The sequence below is a fragment of the Tilletiopsis washingtonensis genome (assembly GCF_003144115.1).
Source record: "Tilletiopsis washingtonensis strain MCA 4186 unplaced genomic scaffold FA09scaffold_4, whole genome shotgun sequence".
Lineage (NCBI taxonomy): Eukaryota > Fungi > Basidiomycota > Exobasidiomycetes > Entylomatales > Tilletiopsis > Tilletiopsis washingtonensis.
Window position 1 is genome coordinate 330,515 of NW_020312001.1, and position 14,647 is coordinate 345,161.

Consider the following 14,647-nt stretch of genomic DNA (forward strand, 5'->3'; position numbering starts at 1 on the left):
AAGCGAGCACCGCCGGCAGCGCCGCTCGCTGGTGCGGTGCGCCGCCGTTGACGCTGCTGGGCCGCTGCATGCTGATGCAGCGGCTGAGCTGCGGCTGCGGCTGGGTGCTGATGCTGCGGTCGAGGCGTGGCGCTGAGACTCGCCTCGCCGTGCATGCCGCCGTTGGCGCGCGTGCGAGACGTGCGGCGGCGGCGCCGAGCGCGCGAAATGCAGCCGCCGCCGCATGTGGCGCTGCCGCAGGACATGATGCAGCGCGCGCCAGATGGTAGCCGCGGCACAGCAACGAGGCGAGGCCCTGACATGCTGGCGGCGTGCTGGTGGCAGAGAGCGGCCGCTGATGATGGTACAGCCGGCCGCCGTCCGCACACGCAGCGACGCACGCAGCAGCGGCGGCGAGAGCGAAGCGAGAGGGATGGACCGGAGGCGCGGAAGGAGATCGCAGCACCACGGAGCCTCGTCTGCAGCCTCATCACTCGCCCGGACGACTCACCTGAGCGAGCAGCAGGATTAGCGGAGACGGCCTGGATGCAGCGTGGAGCAGTCGCGGAGCGCAGGCGGGCAGCGGCGGGCCTTGTCAGGAGGGCGAGCGGCGGGGAGAGGGAGATGCAGAGGCGGAGGTTGCGCAAGAGAGAGAGAGAGAGAGAAAGGTGGGTGCCGGGCTCTCGGTGCGCGGAGTGTGCGCCAGCTATATAGCAGCCGGCGGCGCCTGCACGGCCTGTGAGAGCAGCCTGATCTGATCGGGCGCTGCGTGCGACTGGGAGAGGCTGCGCCGGGGCAGTTTGACCCATGCCCCGACATTTCTGGCGACGATGGTGCAAACTGCGCAGCGAGCAGCGGCAGTCGAGTGTCGCACTCGACTGCACAGCGCCGAGCCCCACGGCGCGCACGCCGCTGCGGGAGCGGAGCGCTCGGCTCCGCCGGCGCCAGCGGCAGCCATGTCTCACCGGCACTGCTCCCAGGAGAGGAGAGGGCGCCCGCGTCACGATGGCGGCAGGCTGCATCTGCGGCTTGCCTCTGCAGCATCAGCGCAGCAGCAGCAGCACAGCGCCGGCGAGGCTGCCCCTGGGAGCCGCACCCTCCGACGCTCCACAGCGCCAGGGCGCGCGACTTGGCAGCGGTGCCGTCAGCGGCAGCGTCAGCACACGCTCCATCCTCATGCGCCATGCGCAGCGCGCAGCTTGCTGACGGCTGATGCTGGGCTGGGCTGCACCTGCACGCCGCACCGCCCGGCGGCAGGGTGCAGCAAGCGTCGGCGCGGCGCGTCTCAGAGGCGCAGCGGCGGCGGCGCCCATGCTGCATCGCGTGGCCTTTGGCGCTCGCTGCTGCGATGGCTGCCCCTCCGTGCATCTACGACGGGCCCCGTCGCCGCCGCGTCATCCGCCGCCGGCGCCAATGCAGCAGCACAAGCAAGCCGGGAGTGCCGCAGCAGCAGGCAGCCGCAGGTGTTGATCGCGGGTGACGGCCTCTGCAGCCCCATGGCCCCGCCTTGCTCCTTCGCTTCGCCCGCGCTAGGCGATGCATCGCAAGCGCCCGGCACCGGCGAGCGGCACGCGGGGACGGCACAAGCGCCGCTGCTCGCTCGCCGACAGGAGCAATCGCGAGTGCTGCTGCCGACGTCGGTGCCGCTTCTTCTTGTCCGTGATGGCGACGGCGGCGCGCACTCCCTGCGACGTCCGCTGCTCCCGCCGAGGCTTGGGCTGCCCGCAAGCGTATCTCGTGTGCCCGCTCCACCCTCGTCGGAGGCCTCTGCAGAGCGTCTGCGCCTGCCGCTCGTCTCCGCCTCGGGCGCCCAGCGCCTGCGCGAGCCTCCGCCTCGGGCGAGCCACAACGTGCGCGCCGCAAATACCCGGTGCGCCGCAAGCAACACCTGCCGCTGCTGCTGCATTGCCGCTGCGGCGGAGTGCCCGTCTATTCGGCAGAGCTGTGCTGCTCTGCGCCGTGCGGCGGCCGCATGCTGCGCCGGTGCCAGAGGGAGGCCTCTTGGCACGGCGCGGCACGATGGGCAGCCACGCGGCAGCGTCGGCGCAGCAGCGGATGCCGCTCACACGCGCACCGCACCGCACCGCCGCATGCCGCGCCTCTGCGTGAAATCCGCCTCAGCCGGCGCGCGTCGACGAGACAGAAAATAAGGTGCGGCGTCGCTGCCCAGGCAGCCGCTGCGGAGTGTGTCGCCTGGCTCCACCCGGCAGGGCAGCAGCAGCGAGCAGGCCTGGAGCGCAAGCATCTCTCCGCGCCAGTCTCACAGAGCGCTCCCTGAGCACCTCACCATGGGCGGAGGGCGCGAGAGAAGCATCCGCTAGCCGGCGATGCTGCACGCTTGGCCGGCCATCTGCTGCACCCTGCGTGCTGCACCTGGCCCGCGTCGAGGGGGCGACTGCGATGCAGGCGGTGCGCATCTGCCTCCTGGGCTCCGTTGCTCCGTTGCTCTGGGACGCTGCCGCCGGGGTCCGATCTGCAGCGGGCCGCACACGCGCGGGCACCCCTCCAGCCGCGTCTGCGCTCGCTGCCCGGTTGCGCCGCTGCAGCTGCCGGAGAGCAAGGCAAGGCTAGCGTGCCAGGATCTGGCTGCGGCTGCGGCTGCGCGCAGTAGAAGGTAGCCGAGGCGACTTTCGGCAGCGCCTCGTTGGAGCAAGGAGGGGCGCGCGGCGGCGTGCTTCCCGGTAAGATGATGGGCGCGCGGGCTGCAACCGCGCCTTGCCCGCAGCTGCGCATCCAGGATCGCTTATGCGCGCCTTGGCCTCGGAGCCGAGACATCTGGCGGAGCGGCTCGGCGGGCGCTCGGTAAGCTGCCGCTCGGCAATCTCTTGCGGCGCGCCACGGCCTCCTCGCGGCCAGCTGCCTGCGCGGCGTGCGGCACGCTGCGGCTGCCGCGCCGCATGCCATGCCCGACGGAATGAGGCGCTGCATTCATCACCCGCCCCCAACTCCGCTTTGTTTGTTCCAGCCCTCGCGCAAGAATCAGGCAGAACGGAACGCATCGCACGATGCAGCCACCTCGGGACGCGGTGACGGAGCGGCGTTGCGAGAAAGTACAGCCGTGATACATGGCAGATCGAGCTCTAGGCGGAACAGGCAAGGGGGTGGGAGCCGGCAATCCCTCTCTCAGTCAAAGACGATCTTCCTGGGCACGGCGGAATGACGTGTCAGTAAGAGACAGGAGATGCACTCTGGCTCTGCACGGCACGACTCACTTGGCCTTGCCCGGCACAAGCTCCTTGAAGTGCGCACCGTACGACGAGTGCTCCTTGCGCTTGATCGCTGCAGGCGGGCGCGATCGGGTCAGCTCGAGCACGCAGGGGAGCAGAGAGAGGCCACGCACTGGTGGGGAACTGGTTCATCTCCTCGGGCACGGGCTGGTTCGAGTCCTTGAGAATGCGGATCAGCTCGCCGGCGTGCGACTTGTCCTCCTGCGTGAAGAAGCTGTGCGGGAACGGTCAGACGGGAAGACCCAAGAAAGGCGCACGGACGCCGAGCGTCTTCGCAAAAGACTAACGTGATCGATTTGCCCGTCTTGCCGCCTCGTCCCGTGCGGCCGATGCGGTGCACGTAGTCCTCGATCGCTAGCGTCGCGGCGTCAGTCGGGGCCGTGGGACGCTTCCGTCGGCGCGCGGAACTCACTCAGCGGGAAGGTGTAGTTGACCACATACTCGACCGACGGAACGTCGATGCCACGCGCCGCGACGTCTGGAGCCAAGAGCGTGTGAGCGTCATGGGCCGCGCCGCACGGCCAAGGCGGTGTCGCTTACCGGTAGCGACGAGGATCGGCGTCTCGCCCTTCTTGAACGCGTCCAGGCTGGCCATGCGCTGATGTTGGTTGAGGTCGCCGTGGATGCCGGCGACGCTGTAGCCGTTGCGGCGCAGCGTGTCCTCGACGCGCTGGGCCTCCTTCTTGTACAGCGCAAACACAAGCACCTTGTCGTTCGGCCGCTTGCCGCGCGGGCCGGCGCCGATCTTGCGCAGGAAGGCCTCGAGACGCCGCTCCTTGGCCCGGCCGTCCTCCAGCACCTCGACGCTCTGCTCCACGCGGTGGTTCGCGCTCAGCTCGTCGCTGCCCACCGTCACGCGCACCGGGTCGTTCATGAAGCTCTCGGCCAGGCCGCGCACGGCCGGCGGCCACGTGGCCGAGAACATGCTCGTGTGCCGGCCCTGCTCGCGCGACTGCGTCATACCGACGATGGCGCGGATGTCCGGCTCGAAGCCGACGTCCAGCATGCGGTCGGCCTCGTCCAGCACGACGTACGACACCTTGCTCAGGTCGAGGTTGCCCTCGCGCGCAAGGTCGAGCACGCGGCCGGGCGTGCCAACAACGACGCGCACGCTCGGCGAGGAGCGCAGCAGCTTCAGCTGCTCCGGCTTCGACACGCCGCCGTAGAGGCACACGCTGCCGAGGCCGACGGCGCGTGCGAGCTTCGCCATGTGCTCGTGCGTCTGGATGGCAAGCTCGCGCGTCGGCGCGATGACAAGCACCGACACCTCCGGCACGGCAGAGTCCTTCTTGCCCTTCTTGCCGGAGCTGGCGCCGTTGGCTCCTCCGGCCTCAATAATCCGCTGCAGTGCCGGCAGGCCGAACGCAAACGTCTTGCCCGAGCTGTGCCGCGCTGTCAGTACGCGAGAGGAGAAGGCGCGGCACTGTGCCGCCTCCATACGTCTCCCGCCGCATTAGACTCACCCAGTCTCTGCAATGCCCACCACATCCTTGCCGCCCAGCAGCACGCTCCAGCAGCAGGCCTGGATCGGCGTGGGCTTGGCAAAGCCGTTGCGGTCCAGCTCGTCCTTGAGGCGCTGGTCAACCTTGCCGACCAGCTCGTCGAAGCTGAGCATCGGCAGCGGCGGCTTGCCGACGTGCGAGTCGCCGACGAGCTCGAGGGTGATGTTGTTGGCCTCCATGTAGGCACGCGCCGCGGCCGAGTTGGTCGACTGCGGCTCGGCGGCAGCCGGCGCGGCCGGCTTGGTCTTGCCCAGCGCACTCATGATGGCGGCAGACTGGTCGACGGCAGACGAGGAGGAGGGCACAGAGGCGGCCTTTGCAGCCTTCTTCTCCTCCTTGCGGCGCCGCTTGGCCGCCTTCTTGTCCTCGGCGGCATCGCTCGTGGACGCGGCCGGTTGCTCCTCCTCTGCCGGGCGCTTCGTGGAGGCGCTAGCCGGCGCAGAGGCAGCAGCAGCCGAGGTGCCGGCGTCACTGGCGGACGCCGCGAGCCGCTTGGCCTCCTTCTTGGCCTGCTTGCGGCGCTTCTTCTCCTCGACCTCGACCTGCGACGGCGACGCAGGCGCGTCGAGCTCGGCAGGCGCGGCGCGCTTGGTCTTCTTGTACAGTGCGGGTGTGGACATGGTGAGGGCAGGGAGTGGGTGGAGGAGAGGCAGGCCCGTGGCCGCAGACGCTCGTGTGGCGCTGCACCCGTGGGCGCGCGCCGCGAACTTTTCTGCTTACGTCAGCATTGCGCTCGCCCGCCTCGGCCCCCCCCTGGCACCTTCGCAGCCATACCGGCCCGGCGTGGCGGGATGCGCAGCACAAGCGGCCGTACGCTAGCGTCGAGTTGAATGCCTCTCCATGGACTGGCGGTCCTCGGAGAACACCTGTCCTGGACGCTGGCGACCCAGAAGGCGAGAGTGTGAGCGCACAGCGATGCATTGGACGTCACCTGCACATCGGGCTTCGCGCGACAGCCTAAGCCTGGCGGCTGTGACGACCCAGAAGTCGACATGATCGGCTTCACGCAGAGTCGTGCTGGATATTGAGCTATACATCAGGCCTCGACTACACCTTGGTGCCGCTGGCATGCCGCAGCGACGCTGAGAGGCCCTCGAGCGCGGTGGGCGTGTCGCGCGCAAAGTGTTGGTCTGGCGCAGCGGCACAGACACTGCTCGCCTGCCGCTGTCGCGACGCGCCAAAGCCGGAGCAGCTGCTCTCACGCCTCGCAGCGTCTGTGCCGCGCCCTCCCTCTCCTCCTCTTCGCCTATGCCCCCGAGATGAGGTAGAGAGTATGAAGCAGTCTGCGTCATGCACGGGCCTCGGGTCCTCGCCAAGGAGGCGCTGGCAGGCGCAGCCGAAGAGCGCCCTGGCGCACGCCGTGCTGCAGAGCGGCAGAGCGCGCGGTGTGCATCTGCTGCCGCGGCGGTGCACGGCCAGCACACGCGCAAGGCGGCCTGTGCGCTCTCGGCTCTTGTTCGCGAATCCTGCGCCAGGACCATCTCCTCGAGCGCCGCTGTCTTAGTGGCCAGCGCTCTCTTGTGCCCTTGCTCGCGCAGAGCAGGGCTCTTCTCAGCCGTGTGTGAGCAGACGAGCGTGATCGGCGCAGAGGGCGGCGTGTGCCTTGATGCTGCCGGCGCACCTGCACGCGCCGCCGCGGCGCAAGGGGCACGCACACGCGCGCCGCCAGTCACTTTCCGCCGAGGAGCGGCGCCGCCCGAAGCTGCTGGCGCACTCTCAGCCGAGACCAGATGCCGACGGCGACGGCGCAGCACAGCATCCTTCGGGCACGACCGCCATCTCCCTCTTGCCCATCGCACACGCGCTCTGCTCCGTCGTCCGAGCGTCGCGCCGTCTCCGCCGCCTCTCCGCACCCGGCTGCCCGCTTGACGCGTCGGCGTCGTGCCTGCCGTGCTCGCCGTGTCCCAGCACATGCGCAGGTAGCAGCCACGCCGCGGCCGCCTCTCGCAGCCTGCTCCTCGTGTCCGTGTCCGCCGCGCCGCCACACCCGGCGCTCTGTGCGCCTAGCTGCGTGCCAGCATGGCGCAGCCGCAGCGCTCGCCCGTGCCCTCGCACCTGCAGGTGAGTGGCCGCCGTGCTCGCGGCGTGCGCCTCGTCGCTGATGAGCGAGCGGCGGCCGTCCAGATACCCGGCACGCCCGGCTCGCAGCACGCCTCGCCCATGCCGCGCGGCGCAGGCGGCTTCCAGATGGGCTTCCAGCCGCAGCCCGGCGGCTACGACGGCGGCATGCTCAGCCCTGGCGCGCCCGCCTTCCAGCCGGGCCGCCTCAGCACTGGCGCTGCAGCACCGGGCGGACGCCGCAGCGGCCCTGGCGCTGCCTTCGTGCCGCCGCACGTGGTGAGTGGCAGCATGGCCGTACAACCTGTAGCGAGCCACGCTCATCTCTGTCGCTCGCCAGCTGCAGCAGATCCAGACGCAGATCCACCAGAGCGCCGCTCCAGGCCACCCTGGGCCGGGCTTCAACATGATGCCCATGCCCACGGGCTCGCCGCATCACCAGCAGATGCCGCAGCCCTTTGTGCCGATGCAGTCGCGCCAGCTCTCCAGCAGCGGCCTCAACCCGGCGGCAAGCGCGTTCCCGTTCCCTGCGCCGACGGCCATGGGCGGCACGAGCCCGCGCTTCCACCCGGCGAGCCTGCAGTCTGGCGGCCTCAGCCCCGGCGGCTTCGGCTCGGATGCAGGCATGAGCCACAGTCCTGGCGCCGTGAGTCCGGCTGAAGGGCCGTGGGGACGGCCACCGCTGTCGCCGCAGCCGTATCCCGGCACGCCGGGCGCGAGCGCGCCAGTCGGCTTCGCCAACTCGCCGGGAGCCGGCACGCCGGGCATGCGTGGTGGACGCAGAGGCCGTGGCCCGCCGCAGAACCAACCATTCAAGATCTCCGGCCACAACTCGAAGCCATCGGTGAGCCTGGCTCCGGCAGCCTTTGCTGCGGCTCTCGCTGCTGCCGGCGTGGACGGCGCCAAGCCGAAGCGCAAGATGCTGGTCCAGCTGCCAAAGGAAGGAGGCGACGCGGTCGACGCCGAGCAGGCAGCCAGTAATGCCGCGACCCAGGCGCAAAATGACGGCGCCGAGGAAGAGGTCATCGAGGCCAAAGCGGAGGCTGCCCGTGCCGGCGCCCTGCTGCGTGCCGCATGGCGCCGCCGCGAGCCGCTGGCTCTGTCCGCCGAGGAGTGGAAGAAGGTTCACGAGCGACAAGCCGAAGAGGCCGCACTGCCTGCAGACTGCACACTGTCGCGCATGGCGTGGCCGGAGCCCGAGACGGTGTACACCAGCATCGACATCTACCTGCCGGGCAACGTCGCGTGGGACGAATATCGCGAGCAGCGTCTGGAGGAGAAGCTGCAAGAGCTGGGCGCGTCGATGGAGCCCGCAGCACTGCAGCCTCCATGGCTCGTCGAGCCTGCAGATGACGCCTCTATGGACGCCGTCGTCTACGACGCTTCTGCGGTGAGCAACGCCGCCTCTTTCTCCCATGGCAGCCCTCTGACAGCCCCCCCTCAGATCTCCACGCCAGCGGACCCGACGCTCGTGTCTGACCGGCTCAGCAGCTATCTGCAGTCGCAGGCCTCGGATCCGCAAGATCCACCCACTGCGCCGCCTGTCCCACCATTCGGCCGCTTCTCCGACTTCCTGCCGGCTGGCCTGCGCAAAGCAGCGGCAGAGAAGCTGGTCAAGAGCAGCAGCAGCCCGGCGCACGGCCAGACTATGTCACTCAGCGTGCCTCACTCGGGCCAGCCCTTCGGACCCTCTGCGCTCGACGCGATGGGCCTGAGCAAGTCCGCCGAGCGCGCCGCGTCCGACACTGAGCAGGACGATGCTCCAGCGCTTGGTGACAGGCCCGAGATGCAACGAGGCCTGTCAGAGTCCGCTCTGCAGACCAGCTCGTCCGCTGCGGCAAGCGCAGAGCCCGCAGATGGCCCTGAAGATGCGAAGAGCTCGGCAGCCTGGAAGGCGCTGGGCGCTGGCTTCGGCTACGACATCGCCGAGGACGACGAGGCCAACAGCGATGCCCAGTCCGAGTCCGAGCGGCAAGCAAATGGCCAGGGCGACGTCGACATGCGCACCAACCCCAGCGAGGACGGCGACATGTCGGAGGACGATGCGCTGGCAGAGGACACTTCGTACGACGATCAGGGCGCCGACGGCGCCGACTACTACGGAGAGGAGGGCGAAGACGAGAGCATCGGCAGCCTCGACAGCCTCACCGACTCCCTCACGCCGTCGGACGAGGAGTTCAGCAACCCTTCCGACGAGGAGGCGGCTCGCGAGGCGCGAGGCCAGCGTCGTGCCCTGCGTGCTGAGCTACGTGCTGCCCGGCTCATCGCGCGCGACCGGGCCCTGGCTGCGCAGCGCCGCAAGCACGGCAGAAGCACGACGAACGACACGCTGCCGAGCTCGAGCATCGGAGGCAGCATGCCGGGCTCTGGCGCGTGGGCTCGCCTGACGCGCCCCGACGACGAACTGGCCAGCAATCCGTCGGACGACGAGCCAGCCAGTCGCTCCTTCGCAGGCCGGCACGGCCCGCTGGACCACGTCGACCGCACGCACGCGTCTGGCGAGGAACGCCTCAGCCAGGACTTCCGCTTTCCGCACGAGGCCTCCACCGGGCACTCACAGTCGGGCTCAGACCAGGGCCGCTTCGCCTTCCGCCCGCCGGGCACCGTCGGCCGATCGGGCCTCAACCCCGGAGCCAAGGAGTTCAGCTTCGGCGGACGTTCGTCGCAAGGGCCCATGCCGCCGCAAGCCGGCGGCACCCAGCCGCACTTCCGGCTGCCGAGCATTCCGCACTCCAGCTTCGGCAGCTCGGCGCTCGCTGGCATGGATCGCGACCCCGCGCTCAGCGCCGCTGCACCGGCCTTCACGCCGGGCGCCTTCACCTTCACGGCGCCGGGCGGCGCGCCGAAGCTCGGACTGCCTGCTGCGCCTGGCGCGCCCGACGGCGAGAGCGCGCGCGACTCTCAAGGCAGAGAGAAGCGGCAGCGCTTCCGAGATGGCGGCGAGGAGGATGCCGAGTTTGACCCGACGTACAATCCGGCCCTCGCAGACCAGCTTTCGCGCCCACGGCACTCTGCTGCCAGCATCGAAGGTCCCATGCGCGATGCTGGCTCCCTCGGTCCGCCGCCCTTCCGCCCGGCGGGCAGCGGACTGTCGACCATCTTCCAGTCTCCGCTGCAGCCAGGCGATGCGCAGTTCTCGCAGGCACACGGCTTGCAGCCAGAGGCGCCGTCGTTCCTTCCGTCTTGGAGCCGGAGCACTGCAGCTGGAACTGCGCCCAGACGGCCAGGCATTCCGAGCTTCGCAGCTGCCGGGATGCCCGACTTTGTTCGCGCCAGCGACAACAAGGCGGTGCCCATCCGCGTTCCAGGAGATGGAGACGAGCGCTCGCAGCCGCAACATACTGCAGACGTGCCGCGCAACGCCTCTGACCTGGCTGATCTCGAGAGGGAGACAGGCTACGATGACGACCCGGAGCGCGCCACTCGGCGACGTGGCGGTGCCTCACGGCGCGATGGCTTCCCGGCCGGTCACTCGCACGCGCTGGACATTCCGCATCCCCAGCAGGCGCGTCGGCGCTCTCACCAGCGCGGAGACTCGTCGAGCAGTCTCGGCGCGTCGCTCGACCGCCGGCCGACTCGTGCCCGGCGCGAGCCTGTCTCGCGCGGCTACGCTGACCTGGGCGACGAGGACGAGTCGGACAGCGACGTCTCCGACATCATCGAGGAGATCGGCGAGCGTGTTGACAAGGCGCTCGAAGGCTGGGCAGGCAAGATCCTGGACGAGGTCACGATCATGGGCCAGGTCCGCCCGCCGTCGCATGCCGGCTACGACCGCCGCGCGATCATCGACGCCATCGAGGACACGCTCGGCGACTGGTTCGACCGGCTCAAGGAGGCTGCACTCGAGCGGCGCTCGGTCGAAGGCCCGTCTAGCGACGGCGCGGACGACTCGTCGACGACGGTGCGGGCGCTCAGCCGCACCGCTTCGCACTCTGCACTCACCGGTCACGGCCCGCTCGATGCTCAGGGCGAGCTGGACTTTGACTTCGTGCAAGAGGTGCTCGATGCCAAGATTGCCACGCTGAAGCAAGACCTCACCGCCGCTTTCGACACATCGCTGCCTCGCGCGCTCGCCGAAGCTGCGGCGCTCAGAGAGCAGGCATCAGCGGCTGAAGCGGCGCGCGCTGCCGACGCTCCGGTGCCCACGCAGCCGATCGCATCGGTGCTGTCGGACGCCGCTGCAGAGACCCTTTGCACGCTTCTCGTTGACAGGATGCAGCCAGTCATCGAAGGCGTCGAGGCCGCCACCAGCAGCCAGCGTCGGACAGAGCTTCTCGACGCGCTCGAACCGCTTCTGGAGCAGCATCTCGACCGCACGCAGCACAAGGCAGCCGCAAACCGCGAGGAGGCCGGACATGCTTTCGCCGAGGAGATGCGCTCGGAGCTGGCGTCTCGCTTCGGCCAGCTCGAGGAGAAGGTGCTGCAGAACCGCGAGCATCTGCGCGAGAGCTTCGAGGAGCAGCTGCAGATGACGATGATCAACAGCATCATCCCGCACCTGGAGACGCTGCACCCAGAGCCTCTGGACCCGGAGGTCATCGCAGCCCGCGTCACGCAGATCGTCGCGCCCATGCTCGAAGACCGGGCCGACCGCCCTCACGCTGCAGACGCCACGCCATCTGGTCCGTCCTTCAGCGTTGACGATGTTGTCGACGCCCTGCACCCGATGATCGCGTCGATTAAGTCCGAGCCCATCGACACCGACTCGATCGTCCGCAGCATCGGCGAGGTCGTCGGACGCCAGTCGCTGGAGCACATCGTCGACCTCACGCCCGTGCTCGCTCTGCTTGAGCCGGTCCGCGCTCACCAGGAAGAGCTGCGCAGCATGGCCAGGCGCATGATGGAGCGCCAGCGTGACGCCGAGATTCAGCTCGGCGATCTCCCGTCCGCTCTCAACGCCAAGACAGAGGTCTTCCTGTCGAGCGCGCAAGAGCAGCAGCATCTCTCGCAAAGCATTCTGCAGCGCGTCGCCGAACTGGCAGACGCTGTGAGAGCTGCTGCCACTACGCTGCCGACAGCATCGCCTGACAGGAGTGCCGAATTTGCGATGCTGGAGAGCCGTATCGACCGCGCCGAGCGCGACTCGCAAGAAGTGAGCGAGCAGATCGTGGCGCTGCGCGCCCGCGAGCAAGATGCCATCGAGCGCGCCCACGCCGCCGAGCGCTCTGCAGACGAGGCGCTCGCCAAGGTGCAGGAGAAGGAGGCCGCTCGCGTCGCCGCGCAGCGCAAGAACGAGCTGCTCTCCGACCACGTCAAGGTGCTGCAAGAGGAGCTCCGCGTCAGTCATGAAGAGCGCGCACGCGAGCGGGAGACGGCTGCACAAGCCACCGCCGCTGCCCTCGCCCGCGCGGAGAATGCCAGTGCCCGTGCGAGCAAGCTTGAGCAGAGCGCCGCCGACGCTCAGGAGCGTGCCGATGCTCGCGTCGACGAGGCTGCACGCATTGAGCGCCTGGCCCAGCACGAGGCTCGTGAAGCAGCAGAGCGTGCCGCCAAGGTCGAGGGCCAGCTCGAGGCGCTGGAGAAGCGCCTCGGCGACCAGGACACCAAGATCGCTGCACTGCACGGCGTCACCGCGACGCAGAAGCAGAAGGCGGCGCAGTCGCAGCAGCGCCTTGCCGAGAACGAACGGAAGCTCAAAGAGCTCGAGAGCACGTCGGAGCAGCTGGCTGTGGCGAACGCTCGCCTTGTGGACATGGAGCGGGCGCGCGACGACACCGAGGGCCGCCTTCGCGAGGCGCAGGGCACCATCTCCGAGTACACTGACCGCTTCCTGGACCTCGAGGTGAGTGTTTCGCAGCCGCATCGACGGCTCGAGCAAGCCTCTGACACCCTCTTCCGTCTTCGCAGAAAGATTTGGTTGCCATGCGCGAGACGCTCATTGGGCGCGACGAGCTCGACGCTGCGCAGCTCGAGATCGCCCGCCTGCAGACGCAGCTCGAGGAGCGCACCATGCACTCGCACTCCGTCGGCAAGGTCAGCGGCGACAGCGCCTTCTACCCGCACGCCTCGAGCGGCACCAAGGATCACTCGCCCGACAGCTCCTGGGGCGAGGGCTCCGTGACGTGGTCGTCTGTGCACGCGCCTGCGTCGCAGGACAGCTACGTCGGCGCCGGCGTCGCCAGCCGCTCCGTCTCTGGCGCATCTCGCACCACCAATGTCGAGCAGAGCGCTGATGGCTGGTGGTCGTAACCCCACCGCGCCGTGCTCGACTCTCACTCCGACCCACACTCCCTTAACAATCATTCGACCCTGCCCTTCATCTTTTCCACACACTCATCTTATACCGCAGCACTGCTGACGATCACCAGAACCCTGCGCCCACGTCTCTTCCACCTTCGCGAGCGCTGTGCAATCTGACACATGGCCCGCATGTGCGACGTCTGAGAAGTGCGTGCATTCGCCTGCGACCCGCTCATGCGCTCGTGTCCATGGCCTGCGCACCTGGCGTCGCGGCAGCTGCTGGTGTGGAGCTCTTGCCGATCTCCAGCACGTCTGCCGGCGCGGTCAGCCAAGCGGATCTGCGCTGCGCAACCGCAGCACTCACCCTCCTGCACCACCATGCTCCAGATCTTCTCCTTGGCGACGGTCGGCGTCACGCCCTTTGGAATGACATACCGGCCCTCCTTCTGCAAACGCGAGACGCAACGGCAAAGACGCATCAGCATGTGCACAAGCATGGTGCGGCTCGTGGCATCTCACCTGGCCGCGCTCGTTTGGCTTGGCGTAATTTCTCTGCGTGATCTCGTAGTCAGGATGCGGCAACAGCGGGAGAGAGCGTGGGCACGCACCATGTAGTTGGTCTCCTTCTCCGTGATGACACACACGTCGACGTTCGAGCCGGAGCCCAGGTCGTTGAAGATACCTGGCGTCTGCGATTAGCGGGAGTGCGACACGAAGAAGGCAAGCGCACTCACCAGACTGAATCGCAGCGCTGACGATCTCAATCGCCTCTTCCCGCTACGTCCCGCCACGTGCGTCAGCACAAGGCGCTCTCAGAGGCCGCTGCAGAGGGCTCACCGTCATGTCCTTCCGCCAGCCGCTCTCGAAGACGCTCATGGCGGCTGCGTCCGCGATGTAAGACAGAAGTCTGTGCGCGCCACGCTTCCCAGCAACTCACCAAGCGAGCCGGAGCCCATCGTGACGTACGGCAGCTTGTCGGTAGAGCCGTGCGGCGCCACAGTGAACAGGTTCGGCCCAGACTCATCAACGCCACCCAGCACAAGCGCGGCTCCGATCTGCCCTTGGTACCTGCGCGGGTTGCAGCGTCAGCAGCCCGGACGAAGCCTTGCGTAGCTTCACGCAGAGCGCAGCCATGTAGCTCCGGCACGCCAAGCAAAGCGCAAGCACCACTCACTGGAACAGCCGCTGCTTCAGCATCGTCATGGCCGTCACGACGCGCGGCAGGCGGCCCGTGTGCAGCTCGTGCAGCTGCATGTTGGAGCTGATGAGCTGCGTGACGAACTCGGTGTCGGCGGCCGTGCCGGCGCCGCAGCATCGGATGTTCTGCGAGATGTAGTGGATCTGGCGCAGCAGGTGTCAGCCTCGGCATGCTGGCGGGCTGTTGCTTGCCGTCGAGCTGCCAGACGCAGGAGCATGCCTCGGGCCAGCACGCACCTTCTCGCAGTTCTTGTCGGCCACAATGGGGCCCTCGGTGGCACGCGTGTCGGCGCCGAGCACGACGCCGTCCTTGTAGATGCAGCCGACGATGGTCGTGCCGGTGCTGGTGGCCTTGGGCAGCGCATGGCCGCGGGCGGCGAGGTGGGCGTTGCGCGAGTGCAGGCCGAAGTCGAAGCCCGAGCGGGACGGGGCGGAGGCGGCCATGTCTGCAGCGGTGTGGGGCGGCGGACGTGGGTGTGGAGAGGGAGAGGCAAGGAACGGGAC

At 68.8% G+C, this 14,647-nt stretch overlaps 3 protein-coding genes across 3 annotated transcripts; 1 reads left to right on the forward strand and 2 right to left on the reverse strand.

Moving 5' to 3' along the window:
• Window positions 1-3,001: 3,001 nt before the first annotated feature.
• On the reverse strand, window positions 3,002-5,347 carry FA09DRAFT_305067 (DEAD-domain-containing protein). The gene is made up of 7 exons (XM_025740491.1): window positions 4,670-5,347; window positions 3,747-4,588; window positions 3,619-3,684; window positions 3,494-3,560; window positions 3,320-3,420; window positions 3,192-3,258; window positions 3,002-3,121 (listed from the first exon to the last, which is right to left on the reverse strand). Exons 1-7 carry the CDS (start codon window positions 5,326-5,328, stop codon window positions 3,103-3,105), a joined length of 1,821 nt encoding a protein of 606 aa, XP_025600305.1. The 5' UTR covers window positions 5,329-5,347; the 3' UTR covers window positions 3,002-3,102.
• A 1,723-nt stretch (window positions 5,348-7,070) lies between these two features.
• On the forward strand, window positions 7,071-13,000 carry FA09DRAFT_202675 (hypothetical protein). Its single transcript, XM_025739447.1, has 4 exons — window positions 7,071-7,625; window positions 7,737-8,156; window positions 8,211-12,548; window positions 12,614-13,000. Exons 1-4 carry the CDS (start codon window positions 7,173-7,175, stop codon window positions 12,953-12,955), a joined length of 5,553 nt encoding a protein of 1,850 aa, XP_025600306.1. The 5' UTR covers window positions 7,071-7,172; the 3' UTR covers window positions 12,956-13,000.
• Window positions 13,001-13,012: 12 nt separating this feature from the next.
• Window positions 13,013-14,612, reverse strand: FA09DRAFT_328159 (putative 20S proteasome beta2 subunit). Its single transcript, XM_025741666.1, has 9 exons — window positions 14,381-14,612; window positions 14,121-14,287; window positions 13,884-14,014; window positions 13,784-13,827; window positions 13,681-13,723; window positions 13,555-13,628; window positions 13,466-13,498; window positions 13,311-13,392; window positions 13,013-13,258 (listed from the first exon to the last, which is right to left on the reverse strand). Exons 1-9 carry the CDS (start codon window positions 14,585-14,587, stop codon window positions 13,179-13,181), a joined length of 861 nt encoding a protein of 286 aa, XP_025600307.1. The 5' UTR covers window positions 14,588-14,612; the 3' UTR covers window positions 13,013-13,178.
• Window positions 14,613-14,647: the final 35 nt, after the last annotated feature.

Excerpts from the sequence above, each read along its gene's own strand:
- FA09DRAFT_305067 (XM_025740491.1), bottom strand. The coding sequence starts at position 5,328 with ATGTCCACACCCGCACTGTACAAGAAGACCAAGCGCGCCGCGCCTGCC. Across the intron at positions 4,589-4,669 it reads GTGGGCATTGCAGAGACTGG|CTCGGGCAAGACGTTTGCGT; the intron begins GTGAGTCTAATG and ends AGCGCGGCACAG. Across the intron at positions 3,421-3,493 it reads AAGACGGGCAAATCGATCAC|CTTCTTCACGCAGGAGGACA; the intron begins GTTAGTCTTTTG and ends GTTCCCGCACAG.
- FA09DRAFT_202675 (XM_025739447.1), top strand. The coding sequence starts at position 7,173 with ATGATGCCCATGCCCACGGGCTCGCCGCATCACCAGCAGATGCCGCAG. Across the intron at positions 8,157-8,210 it reads TCGTCTACGACGCTTCTGCG|ATCTCCACGCCAGCGGACCC; the intron begins GTGAGCAACGCC and ends GCCCCCCCTCAG. Across the intron at positions 12,549-12,613 it reads ACCGCTTCCTGGACCTCGAG|AAAGATTTGGTTGCCATGCG; the intron begins GTGAGTGTTTCG and ends CCGTCTTCGCAG.
- FA09DRAFT_328159 (XM_025741666.1), bottom strand. The coding sequence starts at position 14,587 with ATGGCCGCCTCCGCCCCGTCCCGCTCGGGCTTCGACTTCGGCCTGCAC. Across the intron at positions 13,724-13,783 it reads GCTGGCGGAAGGACATGACG|CGGGAAGAGGCGATTGAGAT; the intron begins GTGAGCCCTCTG and ends GGCGGGACGTAG. Across the intron at positions 13,629-13,680 it reads CAGCGCTGCGATTCAGTCTG|GTATCTTCAACGACCTGGGC; the intron begins GTGAGTGCGCTT and ends CGCAGACGCCAG.